The 16,819-nt window shown below is 33.3% G+C and overlaps 2 protein-coding genes across 2 annotated transcripts; both read right to left on the bottom strand.

Annotated features, from left to right (window-relative positions):
• Window positions 1-258: 258 nt before the first annotated feature.
• Window positions 259-4,342, bottom strand: LOC131615832 (uncharacterized). Its single transcript, XM_058886995.1, has 2 exons — window positions 3,399-4,342; window positions 259-591 (listed from the first exon to the last, which is right to left on the bottom strand). Exon 1 carries the CDS (start codon window positions 4,239-4,241, stop codon window positions 3,402-3,404), a length of 840 nt encoding a protein of 279 aa, XP_058742978.1. The 5' UTR covers window positions 4,242-4,342; the 3' UTR covers window positions 259-591; window positions 3,399-3,401.
• Window positions 4,343-6,719: 2,377 nt separating this feature from the next.
• Window positions 6,720-9,812, bottom strand: LOC131615831 (septum-promoting GTP-binding protein 1-like). Its single transcript, XM_058886994.1, has 6 exons — window positions 9,151-9,812; window positions 8,903-9,023; window positions 8,723-8,819; window positions 8,577-8,616; window positions 8,144-8,227; window positions 6,720-7,204 (listed from the first exon to the last, which is right to left on the bottom strand). Exons 1-6 carry the CDS (start codon window positions 9,499-9,501, stop codon window positions 7,040-7,042), a joined length of 858 nt encoding a protein of 285 aa, XP_058742977.1. The 5' UTR covers window positions 9,502-9,812; the 3' UTR covers window positions 6,720-7,039.
• Window positions 9,813-16,819: the final 7,007 nt, after the last annotated feature.

The following is a 16,819-nucleotide window of genomic DNA, read 5'->3' as shown; positions in this document are numbered from 1 at the left end:
ATCAAAAGTTGCACTTTGTAGCTTCTCTTAACTGCAGTGTGATAGCCTTAAAACACACTAATAGAAATTTAGAAGAGTATCCAAACTTTCGCTACATGTTTTCTACTTTGTAGTTTCTCTTTTTAATGATGGAAAACTAACATACTCACGTCTAGCTCAGAAGCTACACTTTTCAGTTACCAATTTTCAGTTAATCATTTTCAATCAATTGAAGAGCCAAGAGCAAGCAAATTATAGAGAAACACTATTGAAGGAACATTTGGAAAATGATAATTATGTTATATAGCACAAAACATTTAAATGAGACAAACCATGCCCTACAATTTAGAAATTAGCAAGCTGATTTAGCAAAATTACCCAACAATCTACACTGCCAGTTTTGGATGTTTAATGCTCGAGTTTCAGTACAATATCTTCCTCCAAAACATAAATGTTGTTCTAATATAAACGCTCTCATCACAACATCAATAAAAACCCTAATAAGAGACTGGTTCAAGGTTGTACAAGTGACAATTACTCTCACGGAATTGGATATTGAGCTGTGATAAGAAGTCCAATCTCCATAACTTCAGAGCTCCAGCAAGAAGAATCCTGCAACAATATGAAGTTTCGCATTTAGCAGTCGAGAGATGTCAGTTACACACAGGTCACAAGTAAAATTAAACCTGCTACAAGATGAAGAAAAACAAAAAAGTTCAAGATGTAGGATGTAAACAATCAACTTGATACAGCAATATACAGCCATGAAGGTTTTCACTAGTACTCAATCAAGTGATCATTTGCTCTTTTTATCATGGTTTATAATTTATTAGTTAGACTGGTTACTATTATTTAGAATTCAGGCCAGTTTCATCACAGATTTCAAGACATCAACCTTCTCAAGCTAGCACATTTTGCTATGGTGGTTTCTCAACTGAATCCAGAGAAAGAAGCAGCCAATAGCTATATTGAAGGGGTTTTAGTGAAACTGCAACCCTGGAGACATAGAAGAGCCTATTATATACATTGATATTCAAATAGCCTAATTTAAGCAAGTGTCAGGTGACTAAAACGAATGCAAGAAACTTCTGGAAACTGTAACGAGTACACTAGACAGCATGACATATAGTGATCCCAGAGTAGCCCAAACCCTAATAGTGGCACGAGGGGCCGACCCCAAAAATGGGATAGCAGGATGGACACTATTTGACCAATGTTTGGACAAATTACATATACATATGAAGTGCAAAGGGAAGAAAGAAGTTCAGAGAGAGGTGAGGGAGGAATTCGAGATTTTTTTCGGAAATGCTGAAGTGCAGAAACATCGGTAAAGAAAGGTTAGGGTTGAATCTCAACCCAAATTTGATTGAAAAACTCAATTACCCTAAAACATTTTAAATTTAAGAGGTTAATTTGGTTTTTCAGAGAGAAAAAGGTTAACTCGACAGAAACCGCTCCGCAATGGAACCACTACGTCCCCGCTACTTACCCTATACCTCCCGCTAAAGTGTTCTGCCCCGTTAAGGCTATTCCCATAACAGTCAGCCTCTGCACGGCTTAGCTATAGCGGGATAGTGCCGCCAGGAATCAGGAATTTGCGAATTTCTACAAAAGTGCTCTTTCTACACAGCATAAATATCAATGTAGTCTCTATGACAAGCTGGCATATTACCAGAATTGACTAAAACGTTTTTTTCTGGGAGAATTGACTAAAATGTTTTTTTCGGGGAGAATTGACTAAAACATTATTTCTGGGGGAATTGACTAAAACGTTTTTTCGGGGAGAATTGACTAAAATGTTTTGTTGAATAAATTATTCTGTCTTTGTTGACAGAAATCATATGGCTATTTTTTCACACTTTTAGCCTCGTTAATCTGACTAATCTTGACTCATACTAGAATTCTTTAAGTATGGTTGTGAAGGAAAATTGGAAGAGGATATGAAAGTTGTTTCATGCTGTGAAATGACTTCAGTAGAAAGTCATTAAATATGGCGTAAATTGCTATTCTCAAGAAGTAAAATGTTAAAATTTTCTTTATAACTATGGTATTCCTATCTGTATGTTTATATGAAAAATAAAAAAGTAAGAAGTACAATTAGGGTTTACTCAAAAGTACATGAAATGTTACACATTAATCTGTAATCTTTGTCATTCCCGAATGTAACACGGCATGGCTTTGAGGGGTACATGCTTCCTAGGTCTTAATAGTAAAAGAGGCTAAGTAATGCTTTTTACTCCGCTTCTTCATATATCATCCAATACAAGCGCTATTAACCTTCTGTTGTTAATGTTATTGGTTTAAGATATTGTTTGAACTGGTCTCATCGATCGCTGATTAGTGATTGTTTTTGTTGGAAATTGCTTTGGCATGGCAATATACTATGTGCTAATTTACCAAGATGTTTATGAGTAAACTAAGCATGCATAAGCAAATCCAATTTTAAATAAGAGACTACAACAAAAATCATAGGACCTACTCAAAGATCACGACCCCAAACAAACCCAAATTCACCAGCTTGCATAACACATCAATGACTCCCTATCACACAACCACAGACCATCCAAATATAAACCAAAATTCTAACTACGCCAACAGACCTCAAGAACCCCCTTAAGACGCAGTTATAGCATACCAGGTTAAGTGCAAACAGAAAGTAACAGATATTTAAAAACTAGTTTTCTAGAGAAATGGAGTCAGAAAACCAAAGTAACCGGACAATAGATTAAGAAAGGAGGCACTTGTATGATGGGAGAAAGGTATGTGTGTTGATAAAGGATTAAAATGGGAGAAAAAAGAGGCACTTGTAATACATATAGGACTCTAAATACAAGCAAATTCAATCACACTCACAAGTATACACTAAGACATGCCAAGGCACATCCATAATCCCACAATTTCCCGACACTGCATAGCAAAGCACCTCATCCATAGTTATCTAGTAAGTGCATTAAACAAAAGAATAAAATCAAAAAGTATCTGAGCACATGTACTTAAATTGATCCTTACTTGCATATGAACAAACATGATAACAAATAATTATGAAAAATAATTTAATTTAAGTTGCTACAAGGAAGTTCCCAATTTATTCTAGTTACATGAAACTGCTTGTTTAATGTTTATTCTATTCTACAGAAACTAGAATTTTAGTTTCCTAATTATTAAATCACTAGAGTAAAGTAATAGTCCATGCTTCAAAATTCTACCGTTTTTTCCTTACCCTGTTTGATAAATCTAAATAGAGCACGGGAGAAAAATCCCACGGATTTGGAGCATTAGATCGATATAATCCCTAAAATATCTATCTATGACTGTCATAAACATTGACCTTTAAGAACACAGATACTCAGATGCCCAAATCATAAACAGAAATTATCATCATCATCAAAAACAAAGAACAAAATAACTGACAAACATACCAATCAATTTTGCTGTTGCTGATTTGGAGCATTTGGTGGAGGAGGCATGCCAGGCCGGGGTGGACCATAAGCCGGAACACCACTTCCAGGAGGAGGAGGCATGCCCGGACGTGGTGGCTGTTGCATTCCAGGACGAGGTGGAGGAGGAGGCCCTCTCAACATCTGCCCAGGAGGAGGTGGTCCCATAGGTCTCTGCCCATACTGAGGAGGCGGCATAGAAAATTGTGGCGGAGGACCACCAGGTCTCTGAGGAAACTGTCCAGGCGGCATAGGTGGCGGAGGACCCCTCCCCATCGGAGGCGGACCTTGTCCAGGATACGGCATCTGACCAGGAGGACGCATAACCGGCGCACCACCAGGATACGAAACAGGCGGCGCAGACAACTGCGGCGGCCGCGAGATCTGCGGCTGCATCATACCAGGAGCCGGTCCACCAACACCACGAACAGGACCAGACAAACCAGGCTGAGCTTGAATAACCGGCGCCGGAGGAACACCTCTCCCCGCAGCCCTCCCAATTCCCGGACCCGCCATCGCAGCAGCATTAACACCCTTCGCCCTACTCTCTTCAGGTGGAGGAGGACCTTCAACCGTCATCGAAACAACCTCTTCACCACGAAGTAAAACAAGCCCTAACGTCCGGCGGTCTTCACGTTCCCCATCCGCCGTTTTCTTTCCCTTCACCGGAGGAAGCTTGCGAAACTCTTCACAGTCACCGAGTACGAGATTCATGTGGCGATCGAAGGCCATGAACTTTCCGACGAGTTGACGGCCGTCTTGGATTGTTACCCTCATTCGGTAGTTGATGTATTGAAGCATCTTGGAACTCTTTGACATCGACATTGTTGAAGGGATTTGGGTTTTCTGAAAACCCTAGATGTGAGTTGAAGTGAAGAAGACTCTGTTGAGTCTCGAAGAGAATTAGGGTTTTAGATGAAATGGGGATTTAGATCGATCATAAATGAGAAACGGTAATATGACCCGACCCGTTTTTTGACCCATCTTCATCTATATATAGTCCAGTATGAAGCAAGCCAAGGCCCACTTCAATATCCATTTGCAATTGTGCATTTCTTTTCAGACCCCCAAATATTCGTACCTCTCGAATTTCTCACAACACTTTTTGGTTTCTAGAATCCTTCACCTTAAGCCTCAAACTCACATATCAATGAGATTTTATTTTATCTTGGATCTCTTCTTCTATCTTTTAAATTGTCTCTAACACAAAGGCCTCTAATATCTCAAAATTGATCACTCTCTTCTCAATAACATTATCAAATATGCATTAAAATCGTTTATTTTTAGAGTTAAAAGGTAGTGCACTGACAATGTAAAATAGTTTTACACTGTTATTCAATAGAAAGTCATAAATTTTCCATGTCATTAAACTTTTTTAAAAATAAAAAATGCGTTAATTGGATACATGATAGTGATTGGTTGACAGTGTAAAAATATTTTACACTGTCATTGCATCACCCATTTTCGCTTCTTCTTAGTGACTTTGTGATTTTTATAATAAGTTTATTTCGACTTTTTTTAAGAAAAGGGTTAAATATGTTAAGATCCCTATAAATATGTCAATCTTTAATTTTAGTCCTTCTAATTTTTTTTTTTAAAATAATGATCCTCACAAACTTTTTTGTCCTTAAAATTGGTCATTCTTGTTAGTTTCCACAAACGAGATTTATGTGTCATGTCAAATGTGTATTTTTCTTTGACACTTAGGATTATTATTAAATTAAATATTTTTTATATTAAAGGTAAACGTTGAACGTTAATGCATATGACATTCCTTTCATTCGTCTTCGTCTTCTTCACAGGTCATATGTGCCTGCTTCGTCTTCTTCTTTGGTGAACCCTAATTTCGTATCATTCTTCTTCCAATTATTCAACTGCACATCATTTTCATCATTAACTGATATAAGATGAGTGGTGTGGTTAGCACACCTTTCTTGTATTTGCACAAATATTGAATGAGCATTTAATAAATGATCTTACACGTCGACCTCGAAATCATTAAAGGGAAGGCAGAATCCTATTAAAGAGAATAAGCATTCATAAAAAGGAATGATACACTCATTGTCTTAATGAGGGAGAATTACCCCCTTCCACATCTTCAAAAGGTCTCATTGTTGTGAAGGTGTGGTCTAGGCCGCCCTCACAGACAAAAGCAAACGCTCTCCATTATAAGGGATCATTTAAACACATAAAAGAAGTAAATACAATTAGCAATCTCAAACCCAATTCTAGTGTTTCTGCTAAAATATGTGCAAAATAAGCCATAGAATCAACGACAATCCTCTCCATCAAACTCCATGACCTTCCTACCCATAAACCTTTTAAAGTTAACAAGATTGAAAGATAATGATATTTGGGCATTACCTTAAAAGAAGTAAATTTGAAAGCTCACACATTAAAAGAAATGGAGGACAACTATTTTAGGTCATTCGCAAGGCTCATAGCGAAAGGACTAAAGAAGAACCTCTAACGGAGAAACACACAAAATAGGTAGACATTTGTTTGGCCAAAAACAGACAATATCACACTTCATCGCATCAATTAACAGCTCAAGTCCAATATTTTATATCTCTATTTTCATTAAACATTTTAGTTCTCTAAGAAGACATTTTAGTTATTTAATTCGCTCAATTTTTTTCTAAAATAAATTAAGACTAAAAATACATATTTAGCCCATACAAATAAAATTTTCGATGAAAAAATTTAAATAACAATGTTTATAAAAAAAATTACATAAAAAACAAGGTTTTCAGAAAATTTACCAAAGTGTCTAGGTTTTGCAGGACCCCCTAGAGTGTGCGCCAAACTATTTGGCGCATTAGTATAAATTTTCTTGAATTAGCCAATTCATTTGGCGTATATGTGTTTGTGAAAAGTAAAAAAAAATAAAAAAAATAAAAAAATCCACATTTGCGCCAAACCATATGGCGCATACTCCTAATTTTTGTACTAATGCGCCAATTCATTTGGCGCATACTCCAGGGGGTCTTCAAAACCTAGACATTTTGGTAAATTTTTTGAAAAACTTGTTTTTTTGGTAATTTTTTTTTTAAACCTTGTTATTTAAATTTTTTTTTCAAAATTTTCTAGCCTAAGTTTATATTCAGATTTTTTTACCTCTCAATAATCCCTGATATTTTCAAAAATAACCACGCAAGTCTTTTTATAAAAATATATTATATCTTATAGTGAGATTGACATTGGACTATCTACTTTTACAATGACATTGCTATATGTAGAGCTAGAGTCTTACTATTCATGAATATTATTGATGGAAAAACAAGGCAAAAAAATATATACAACTTATAAAATGGACTAAACATATTCCTTTTTTTATCTCTTCCTCTTAGGATAATGTTATGTTATAAACTCATTTCCGTGGCAACACATGTACAATATCAATACACGTAGCTTAGAGGAGTCAAATTTGTCCTACAAAAAATACACGTAAATTAGGTAGTGACTACCTTCCTAGCTAGGTGCTAAATGTTGATTGATCCAAGTTAATACGAAAAGGAAGACTAGTTTTCTTTCTCTCTCTTTTTCCAATTTTGTTTCTTCTTCACTTTTTTCTTCTCTTATTTTATATATACACATACAAAGAAATGAACGTAAAGAACAATTTAGAAGTCAATAATGGGTTCTCCAACTTTCAAATTTCTTTCTATCGTCCAAGGCAAGTTAAAGAGCTTTGCCATGATAAACTTGAAAATTTTGTTGACATTTATATTGTGTGTGGCACTTGAGAAAAATAGGGTTGCCTTCATTGCCCTTGCATATGCCCTTGCCTGTATTAATATGCCCAATATATGTTAGTTAAATTTGGAGATAAAGCCAAAGAATATGGTAAAAAGTAAGCAACACTTTATATAAAGCATTATTGAACTTGGAATTTGTACCTCAAATGGAAAAGTAATAATGAAGTGTGAACATCACTCTAACTTTATTCTAACATGAATGAATGGTACATGATTCAAAATTTTAGAGCTCTAACTTTATTCTAAAGTGAATGAATGGTACACACATAACACATTTATCATAGGGGTGAAGATAAATCCTACCCCGGAGACAATGCCGGTTTTGTCCATAATTTTTCGTAGTTCGGGTTAAGATTTTAAACACCCTTTAATATGCCGGTTTTGTCCGTAAATTTTCGTAGGCCGGGTTAAGATTTTAAACACCCTTTAATATGTTGTCCGTAATTTTCCATAGGTCGGGTTAAGATTTTAAACACCCTTTAATATGTTTATCATGTCTCGCTCTATTTTTTTTTTGCAAGCGAGCCAAAGTTATAGAGCTCCACTCTCAACTATGTTTGCTCTGCCTTATTCCGTTTTTTCATCGGCGAGCCAACATTTTAGGCCCATACCCTTTAAAATGGACCACACCATGCCCTTATTTTTTCGTGGGCAAACCAAAATTTTAGGTCAGAACTCTCAACTATGTTCGTTCCGCAATGTTTTTTAGGATTTTTTGTAGAGCGGGATTAAACGGAACGAACATACCTATTTGTCAATTCTAATTTATCATGATTAAACTGTGGCTAAATAAAATCCTATACATTTTTGTGTCACTGTTAAACTATGCTTAAATTGAAAATCCTACATAAAACTTAAAAAAAAAAAAAAAAAAAAAAAACCTCTCTAGCTATATCAAAAATAAGAGAAAATTAAACCAACTTAAAATGTATTAAGTTGATTATTAAGTAATAATAATAATTCAATTACCTGTGTCACAATTGTCCATTGTAAATCTGGGGGAAGTCTAACAAAATCATCAAACTTAGTTCCTATTAAAATAGGTATTGCAGTCTGCAATTGAATGTAATGCAACATGGTCACCACAAATTCCACCAAAAATAAATCACATTAATTATCAATTTATCATAACATCTAACAAATTTAATTAGCACATTTAAAAATTAATCACCTCCTATCTCTCCCACATGTTACTAAAAAAGTAAAAAATTAATGTCACTTACCACCTTAAAAGGCTATTAATTAAAATCTATCAGTGATTCAGTAAACTTTAACTAAAGCTTTTTTTCTTGGTTCAAAAAATTTTTAGTGTGAAAACTCAAAAGTATTATAAATTTGAAACTAACTACACTTTAACTTTAAGTACTAGTACTATTGAACAAGCAAAATTATCAAATAGTACCTGATTCCATTTTCTTGCTTCACTGTACCATCCAACAACACTGTAAAAACACAATAATGCAAAACTCAAATACTAATAATAATTCCTATAAAACTTAGCATAAAAAAAATACTATATAAATAAATATTAATATTTCAGAACCTAACCTGTTTAATGTACATCGACTAGTGAGATCAAACATAATCAAAACAGCAACTGCATCTTTACAAGCCATAGGAATTTGATCCAAGGATTTTTTATCACCTACATAATAATTTTCCATCAAAAATTAACTCAAAATCATTAACAATAAATTCAGAAAATAAATTTAAAAAATTAAAAATTACCTGCAACATCCCATATACAAAATGAAATTCTAGCTCCTTGAACAGATAAAGTTTTATCCATTAAATTCAATCCCTCCATTTGTAAACTTCTCTTTTCTACTTCATTTCCTACATACTTGATCTGAAAGAAGAAAAAATTAAATTTTTTTAAAAATAATTAAAAAACTTTGTATCGTACCAAATAATTCAGAGGCCCCGTTCTAATATTAAAAATACGAGATTAAAGATAAAAATAGAAACTTGCTTACCAAAAAAGTGGTTTTTCCGATATGACAATCACCCAATAAACTAATCTTGAGGTTAACCAAATCAGAATCTGACTCATACCCATTTGAGATATGTGGTTGTTCATGAGTTAAACCGTCGTCAACGGTGGTCGGAGACGGCGGAGAAGAAGAAGAGCCACGGAGAGGCAACCTTGTGTATTGAGGTGATGAACTTCCAAGGGAACAAACCATGAGTTTATTCCAAATGAATCGAAAAAAGTGACCAACAAAAGACACTCTTTGAAGCACGCCGTAACGAACGTCGACCTGAACGATTTTCCGGCAGAGTTGTTGTGTCATCTTTTTTGTGGTTTGTTTAATCAGTTTTGCCATTGAGATTTGGCTTTGTTCTTAGACATTGACATGTATTGTGTTGTTGTGGTGGTGCTTCTTCTTTTTTCTTTCTTTCTTGTTTGGGTAAATGCTTTTTTAATTGATTTTTGTGTGTTTGTTTATTCTTTCTTTGGTTCTTGTTGTTGGTGTTGTGTTTGATGATGGTGTGTTTGGTTTTTTGGACCCACTAAGAATGTGTTTTGCATAGAGGCAGAGGACCAAACTAAAGTAGAGAGGTGGCGGTTTAATATTGAGGACAGTTGACCGGTTTTTTCCTTTCCCTTAAGCTCCCTATAGAAGCTTTTTTGAGTTCTAGAAAGAGAAGGGTACTTTGGTAGTTCTATATTACAAGACTTCCTAATTTATACTTTTTTTCTACAAAGAAAACAATGACTATATATGATTATATATTTATTAAGAAAATTAATTAAAAATTTTATTAATTCAGTTCAGATGATAGTTGAAAGAACATTGATCGAATAATTTATGTAATTGGTCTTTTATATGAATTAGATTCATAGATGGTTTAACGAGACAATGAGTATTTTGATTTTTGTCATTTCGACGTCTATGTGCATTTCTTTCTTTAGATTGACTAAATGTCCAATTAACTAATTTGTTACTTTCTACCTCTTTCGTCAACAACTTTTCTTCGTAGTTTATATATGGCTAGGACGTAAGTGAAAAGTTCATTCACCTTTTTCTTATATTTTAAGAAACATGGAGTCTGCCCTCAATTCCTTTTCAAAGAACAAGTATTATAGCTTGTCATTTGATTTACTTAACTCTATCGCTATTTTTGTTAATTAGTCGATATACTTATGTGGGGTCTCTCCTTTCTAATGGATCCCACTACGAACGATTGTTATCTTGTATTACCACTTCAGACTGTGAATTATTTAGTAGTGATTTCATCACACATCTTTTTTTTAGGATTGATGAAGCCTTTCGGCAGGGTTTTAAAACCATGTCTTGACGGCTCCTTTAAGGATTATGATGAATAGTTTGCATTTTCACCATGCGCATAGTATGGTGATAGTCAAACATAGTATCATTTTCACCATGTGCATGGTATGGTAATAGTCAAACATATTATCTATTATCTACATGTTCAGTATCTTCACCCAGATCTTCGCTCCCATCATAACTATCTAGCTTTGAAGGTTTTTCAAGAGACTTGAGAATCCTATTATCCATAATGTGTTTTGAGAAAGGTTTCTCTAGCGGTGAGACTGGGTATGCTCTTTAATAGCTTGTTTGTCTCGTTTCTAAGAATGATGTAGTAATGATGTGATATAGATCTTCTATAGGGTGACGATCTTCAAAAGGTGCTTGATTATTGTCCCCGCCTCGAGAATCATGTAGGGAGATTGATGATCCCGAGAATGGTATCGTTTTGGTAATCTGATAACCCTCTGGTGATGCAAGACAACGTCTCTAAGAATTTCCTAAGGCATGGCTCTGAGGTTACCGTGTTGTACAACCTCGCGACGAAGTTATTTATTGATTTTTTTCTACTCATAGGAACCTTTCATCCAAAAGGTGTGCGTTTTGATGTTACACCTAATTGTAAATGATAGTGATGAGTTCATTCGCTGCTTGCATTCCAAGTGTGGTTTGAAGGCTTTGCACCATTTTTGGTTCATTAACTAGAGCTTTCCATTCAGGTTGCTTAGAAGTTTGGCCTTGGAGTAGTTGTTGAAATGGTAGAAAGGAAGATAGAAACTAGAAATTGCCATGGCTGAAAGGTGGAGGAATTGAAGATAGATTGAGGAGATGAAATAGTCGAAGAAGTAGCTATGACTGGATATGATCCCCTCGTGAAAAGATGTGTAACTTCTTGCGCATAGGAAGGGATCCACGTGACAGATTCAACTACTAGACTAACATTATGATGAACGACTATTTGACTGACTTGGAAGATAACGTTATTGGTGGAGAGAGTTATCAGAGATTAGATTGATGTAATGGTTATGATGGCATAACAAAAACATATAATGAATCCGATGTGAAAATTATGAGAATCAGAAGATAATTCTCACATACGGAGCCACTGTTTTGATGTAAAACAGAATATTGATGACATGTAGATGTGAAGTTATTTAGGTGTTGTGGTGCAGGTCTCAGATATAAAAGAGTGTGGCCCTATAGCAATCTAACGCCTAAGTTAGTGAGGTCAGAGAGGTGCAACTTAAAAGAGTAAATAAAAAACATACATTTTATGGCGTGTAGATAAGCTTATATATGATAGGGGTAAAATCGCTCCTAATTGGCACGACACAGAATGCAGGATGTCGTTAGATTAAATTAAATAGATGAATCGGATAAGCTTAAAAATGAAATGACGTAAATAATTATATGATATTAGATTGTAAAAAAAACAAAAATATAGTTACATTGATTGAACGGTCCAATTGAAACCTTTAACTTAAAAAGGGAATATATTTTTTATTTTTCACCATTAATCCAAGATAAGGTGATTTTTTCACCCTTAGATTATGATTCTCAATTAAAGTTGTATAAGTATTTATTTGTATTCTTTGGATCGGCTATTAATTTATTAAGTTACAAATTTATTAGTTCTATGTAAGCGAATTAATTAATTTTGTAGAGTATTGGAGATGGACTGAGCATCTTATGAGATGTATAGAGTATTGGAGTGGGCGTGACCGTACGTGTGACATAATTTCTTGCCTAATCTTTGTGTCAATTAATAATATCGTATGTTACTTGGAATATTATGGATTATTTTATATCTAAAAAACAATTGAGATATATTATGTGTTGTTGATTAGTCTTATCATTTGATTATAAGTTTATGGTTAAAAAAGAACGACAAAAATGATTATAATTAAGATTGGAGTGTTGTTTGTGATTGTGAATTAAAAAGTAGAGGATATACTTGGTCGTTTACTTGTTTTGATCGATGGCATGTTTTAATATTTGGTATTATTTTTGTTTTATGGGAAAAAGTTAGGTGGAGTTGTTTAGAACTTAATGTTATATTCATTGCTAAAAAGATATAAAAATATCAAAAAATTTATTGAAAAATGTATTGATAAAATAGTTTTTTTTATTGACATGATTTTAGAGTTCACATCCTAAAGAACTCCAAGATAACCAAATTCAAAATTAAAAAATTTGTATTGGTCTCACCAATACCATTGACCCGTTATTTTGACCGAGTTAACCACTGCTCAAGGTTTTAAAACACTGCAATCAATCCAAGTCTAACTTAGCTCATGAAAAATCAAACGGTTAATACATATTACTCTTTTTCACCGTGTGGTACTCATTCATGCTTTATTAATTAATTGTCAACTTAAAAATCCTTTTAAAAAAAGAAATAATCAACTTAAATTAAATAGAGTGTTCTAGAATCTTTAAACCATATCAATTTGGGTCTCGCAATTGAAAGTCAAAAATCTTATAATATCATATTAAGAAAGTTATAAAACGAGGAATTAACTTCTAGAAAAATCACCATTTTACACACTCATTTTAAAACCCTAAGCAGCAGTCATCTCTAATCACGACCAAAAAAAACTTAGGATTATATTCTCAACCAAAACATTATAGTGTCCATCATGGAGAAAAAAACTCATAAAACATTTGTAAGAGGCTATTAAAAGAGGATTTAAATTATAAAACAAATGAAAAATTATCACTATACACATTCAGTTTTAAAAACTAAGCAATTGCCCCTAAGGAGGCTGAACTTATGTGAGCTTTTAAATAACATATGCTCTTCTATTATATGGTATTTTAAATAACATCAACTCCAATTTCACATGATTATGAATTCCAACCTTGCTGTTAATATGAAAACCAAATTGTCTGTAAATAATATTATAAATGAACTTTATAGTATTTGTTGGAATACTTGGAATAATGATACTTTGGACAAGAAGTTGGAATGATTTATTGATATTAAATGAGCAATAAATAAATACAAGTAAGAACTAATATTGAGATAAATTTGAAAAGATTCATTTTAGTCTCACATTGGAGAGAACACAAATATTAGTAGTGTATATATTCCAACTTGGACAATTGTTGTTGGGCCCAAGGACACCTACAATTTTGTAAAGGAGTGAGGACACACCAATATACCAAGAAGACACACACACCGTTGTTCGTCCGGCCGGTCCGGTTTACTTGAATTAATTTTTTGGAACCCGAATTAGTAGAAACTAATTATTATTAGTTAATTAATTAATTCTGTGAAAAAAATATATTATTATTATTTAATAGTAAGAAATTAATTAATATTTAATATTAATTAATTACGAAATGGTGGCGTGTCCTCTAAGACCAAGTCTTAACCTAAATTTTGACTAGGTTTGCTTGCCCTCTAAAAGTCATTCGTGACTTGCTGACCAAGTGAAAAAACAGCTAGTTTGACCGGGCCGATTCCACTCCCACGATTCTCTCCTACAATTCTCTCTCTCTCTCTCTCTCTCTCTCTCTCTCTCTCTCTCTCTCTCTCTCTCTCTCTCTCTCTCTCTCTCTCTCTCTCTCTCTCTCTCTCTCAGTTGAATCATTTGCCTATAAATAGAGTACTTCAGTTCGTTTGCAATGTACTCCATAATTCACATTCGAATTCTCTCTTCTTTCTCTGCTCTACTTTATCTATAACTTTCTTTTCTTATTTTGACTGAATTTAATCCAGATATTGTAACTGGTTCTTATATCATCTCTGAAGGTGTATCACTTCGATCGATTCATCACAAGTGCAAGTGTGAATCGGATTTCTTGAACGAGTTGTTTTATCCTGGAGGCGTCATGGATATTTAAGAGCTGCTTTGCATTATTTTGGCAGTACCGCGAAACGTCTCAAAGTGTAAGTGTTTTTTACAACTGTATTATTATTTTTAGAAAGCCCATTAATAATGTTAATTTAATAAAGTGTAGTGTTTTTTACAATTGTATTATTATTTTTAAGAGTGAAGTCTCATTTTAGTCCCTCACAAAAACTGTAGAGGTCTGATTAGTCTATGAGAAAAAAAAGTCTCTATTAAATCCCCTACAAAATTTAACCGAGCCATGTTAGTCCCTCAACTAATATTTTTTTTAAATCGGTTTTTTTCTTACTTTTGAATCGTGACTAGACTGCTAATAAAGACTCATTTTAGTCTCTCACAAAAAAGGAAGAGTCCAAACTAGTCTCTAAGAAAAAAAGTTTATATTTAATCTCTTACAAAATTTAATCAAGCCAGGTTAGTATCTCTTTTATTACTTTTTTCAAATTGATTTTTTTTTTAAATTGTGACTGAACTCCTATTTTACGAATGTTGAATTGAAATTATTTATGAAGGGATTGTAGATAAATCATCACGATACCACGATGTTCTTTTCTTTGTTTGATTTATTATCAGGCTTATGGGTGGGTGACTATGGTTTTTGTTGTTATGTATTCTTGTGTATTAGGTGTTGTTATTGTTTTAGTTGTTAATGATCTTTTAGGAAGGTTTAGTTTTGTTACTAAGGTGATTTATGATAATTTCTTTCTTTTGTAAATAATACTTGTGGCGAAAATAATACACATGGTATGTTGAAAGAAAATTGGTTTATGTCATAGCACTTAGGTTTTGATAATAACAAAGTATTTAATGAACAATTAAGTACACTAACATATGTTCAAGTGTGCAAGATCATTAGTCAAAGAATTTACCAGACTCTAACTCTGATAGAAACATATGAAGATAAGTTTGAGACTCAGATTATGAAAGATCAGAATATGATGATTCAAATTCTGAATGATAAGATTTTAATGTCTCACATCTAGGGAACCCAACTTCTGGTGCAAACTTAGATTCTGAAGAATATATGCAAAGTACTCAATTTCTGAAAGCAGGTCTATCTTGTCAAGTCCAGTCATAGTTTAAAAATACGAAAAAAATTGTTTGAAAAAAATATTAAAAGAGTGACTAACATGACTCAGTTAAATTTTGTAAGGGATTAAATAGAGACCTTTTTTTTCTCAGGGACTAATTTGGATTCTCCTTTTTTTGTGAGAGACTAAAATGAGTTTTCACTGGTGGTCTAGTCATGGTTTAAAAGTAAGTCGATTTGAAAAAAATATTAGTAGAGGGACTAACATGACTCGGTTAAATTTTGTAAGAAATTTAATATGACTTTTTTTCTCAGAGACTAGTCTAACCTCTACAATTTTGTGAGAGACTAAAATGGAACTTCAATCTATTTTTAATTATAAACAACAATTTAAACAATATTCATTTTTAAAAGGATGAGTAGTATATTACTCCAATTGGTGGATCTGAATCAAGTTAATTAATCAGTATAATAATCTCTATTGGGTTAAGAAAAAGCTGCAGGGCAGCGTGCACGATCACCCCTATCTCGTCTATTGCACCAAACTGGATTGTTGAAATTTAAAATACACACAACACAACATTCCATAAAACAAAATTTTGAATTAAATACAACTTATAATATCTAGATCAAGATTATTTATTTCCTTATAAATACTCTCTACTTATCATATCATATTTATATGGAAATTCTTCTATCAAAATTTTCCACCAAAGTTTTATTTTAATTATAATAATAAATTACAAATAATATTTTATATGATCTCACACTAAAAGAAATACACGAATTTCCTGCAGATTTACCTGCGAATTTTAGTTAAAATTCCGCAGGAAATACGTTACCTGCGGATTTTCCTGCGATTTTTTGTCCCCAGCTAAAACCTTTGTAGGTAATATTTTCGACAGGAAATTCCGCAGCTAAATCCGGAGGAAAATATCTGCAGTTAAATTCGCAGGAAATATTCGCAGGTAAATCCGCAACAAACTTCGTATCCGCAGATAATTTCTTTCTCAAATTTATTAATTTCTTATTTTAATAAACTTTTGAATCATTTATAAATATTAATTTTTTATTTTAATTCTTATATTAAAATAACTATATAATTATAATTTAAAATGTTATAAATTAAATAAGACATTCAAAGTTACCATAAAATCTATCTCAAAGTTGGTAACATCTTACATAGTCACATTACTAAAAATGACTCGAAAAACCAAACTATTACTAATCATTTGTGAACCAAGCTAAAAAGACAATCCAAATTACAACCAAGTCAAAAAGATAAAAAAGTACAAATCAAAATTCACTACTAAGGTCTTCATCTGATTCATCGACGCCATCTTCATTTGTGGTGGATGAGTGTGGTGGAACATTTTCCGGGAGCGTCGTACTCCAGATGGAAACTCTTGTCATCATACATCCAAGCTCTAACTTTGCCGTCAGTCGAAGTCGAAAATAAAAACTGCAAGAATTTGATGTCAAT

Source organism: Vicia villosa, linkage group LG7, assembly GCF_029867415.1.
Source record: "Vicia villosa cultivar HV-30 ecotype Madison, WI linkage group LG7, Vvil1.0, whole genome shotgun sequence".
NCBI classification, from domain to species: Eukaryota; Viridiplantae; Streptophyta; class Magnoliopsida; order Fabales; family Fabaceae; genus Vicia; species Vicia villosa.
The sequence above is the reverse complement of the archived record's forward strand: the minus strand, read 5'-3'. Positions and strand labels throughout refer to the sequence as shown.

What these genes read in the sequence shown, in the direction of transcription:
- LOC131615831 (XM_058886994.1), bottom strand. Translation starts at nt 9,501, where the DNA reads ATGGCAAAACTGATTAAACAAACCACAAAAAAGATGACACAACAACTC. An exon ending in TCGGAAAAACCACTTTTTTG is followed by an intron (nt 9,024 to 9,150) that starts GTAAGCAAGTTT and finishes TTCTTCTTTCAG; the next exon opens with ATCAAGTATGTAGGAAATGA. An exon ending in TTGTATATGGGATGTTGCAG is followed by an intron (nt 8,820 to 8,902) that starts GTAATTTTTAAT and finishes ATTATTATGTAG; the next exon opens with GTGATAAAAAATCCTTGGAT.
- LOC131615832 (XM_058886995.1), bottom strand. Translation starts at nt 4,241, where the DNA reads ATGTCGATGTCAAAGAGTTCCAAGATGCTTCAATACATCAACTACCGA.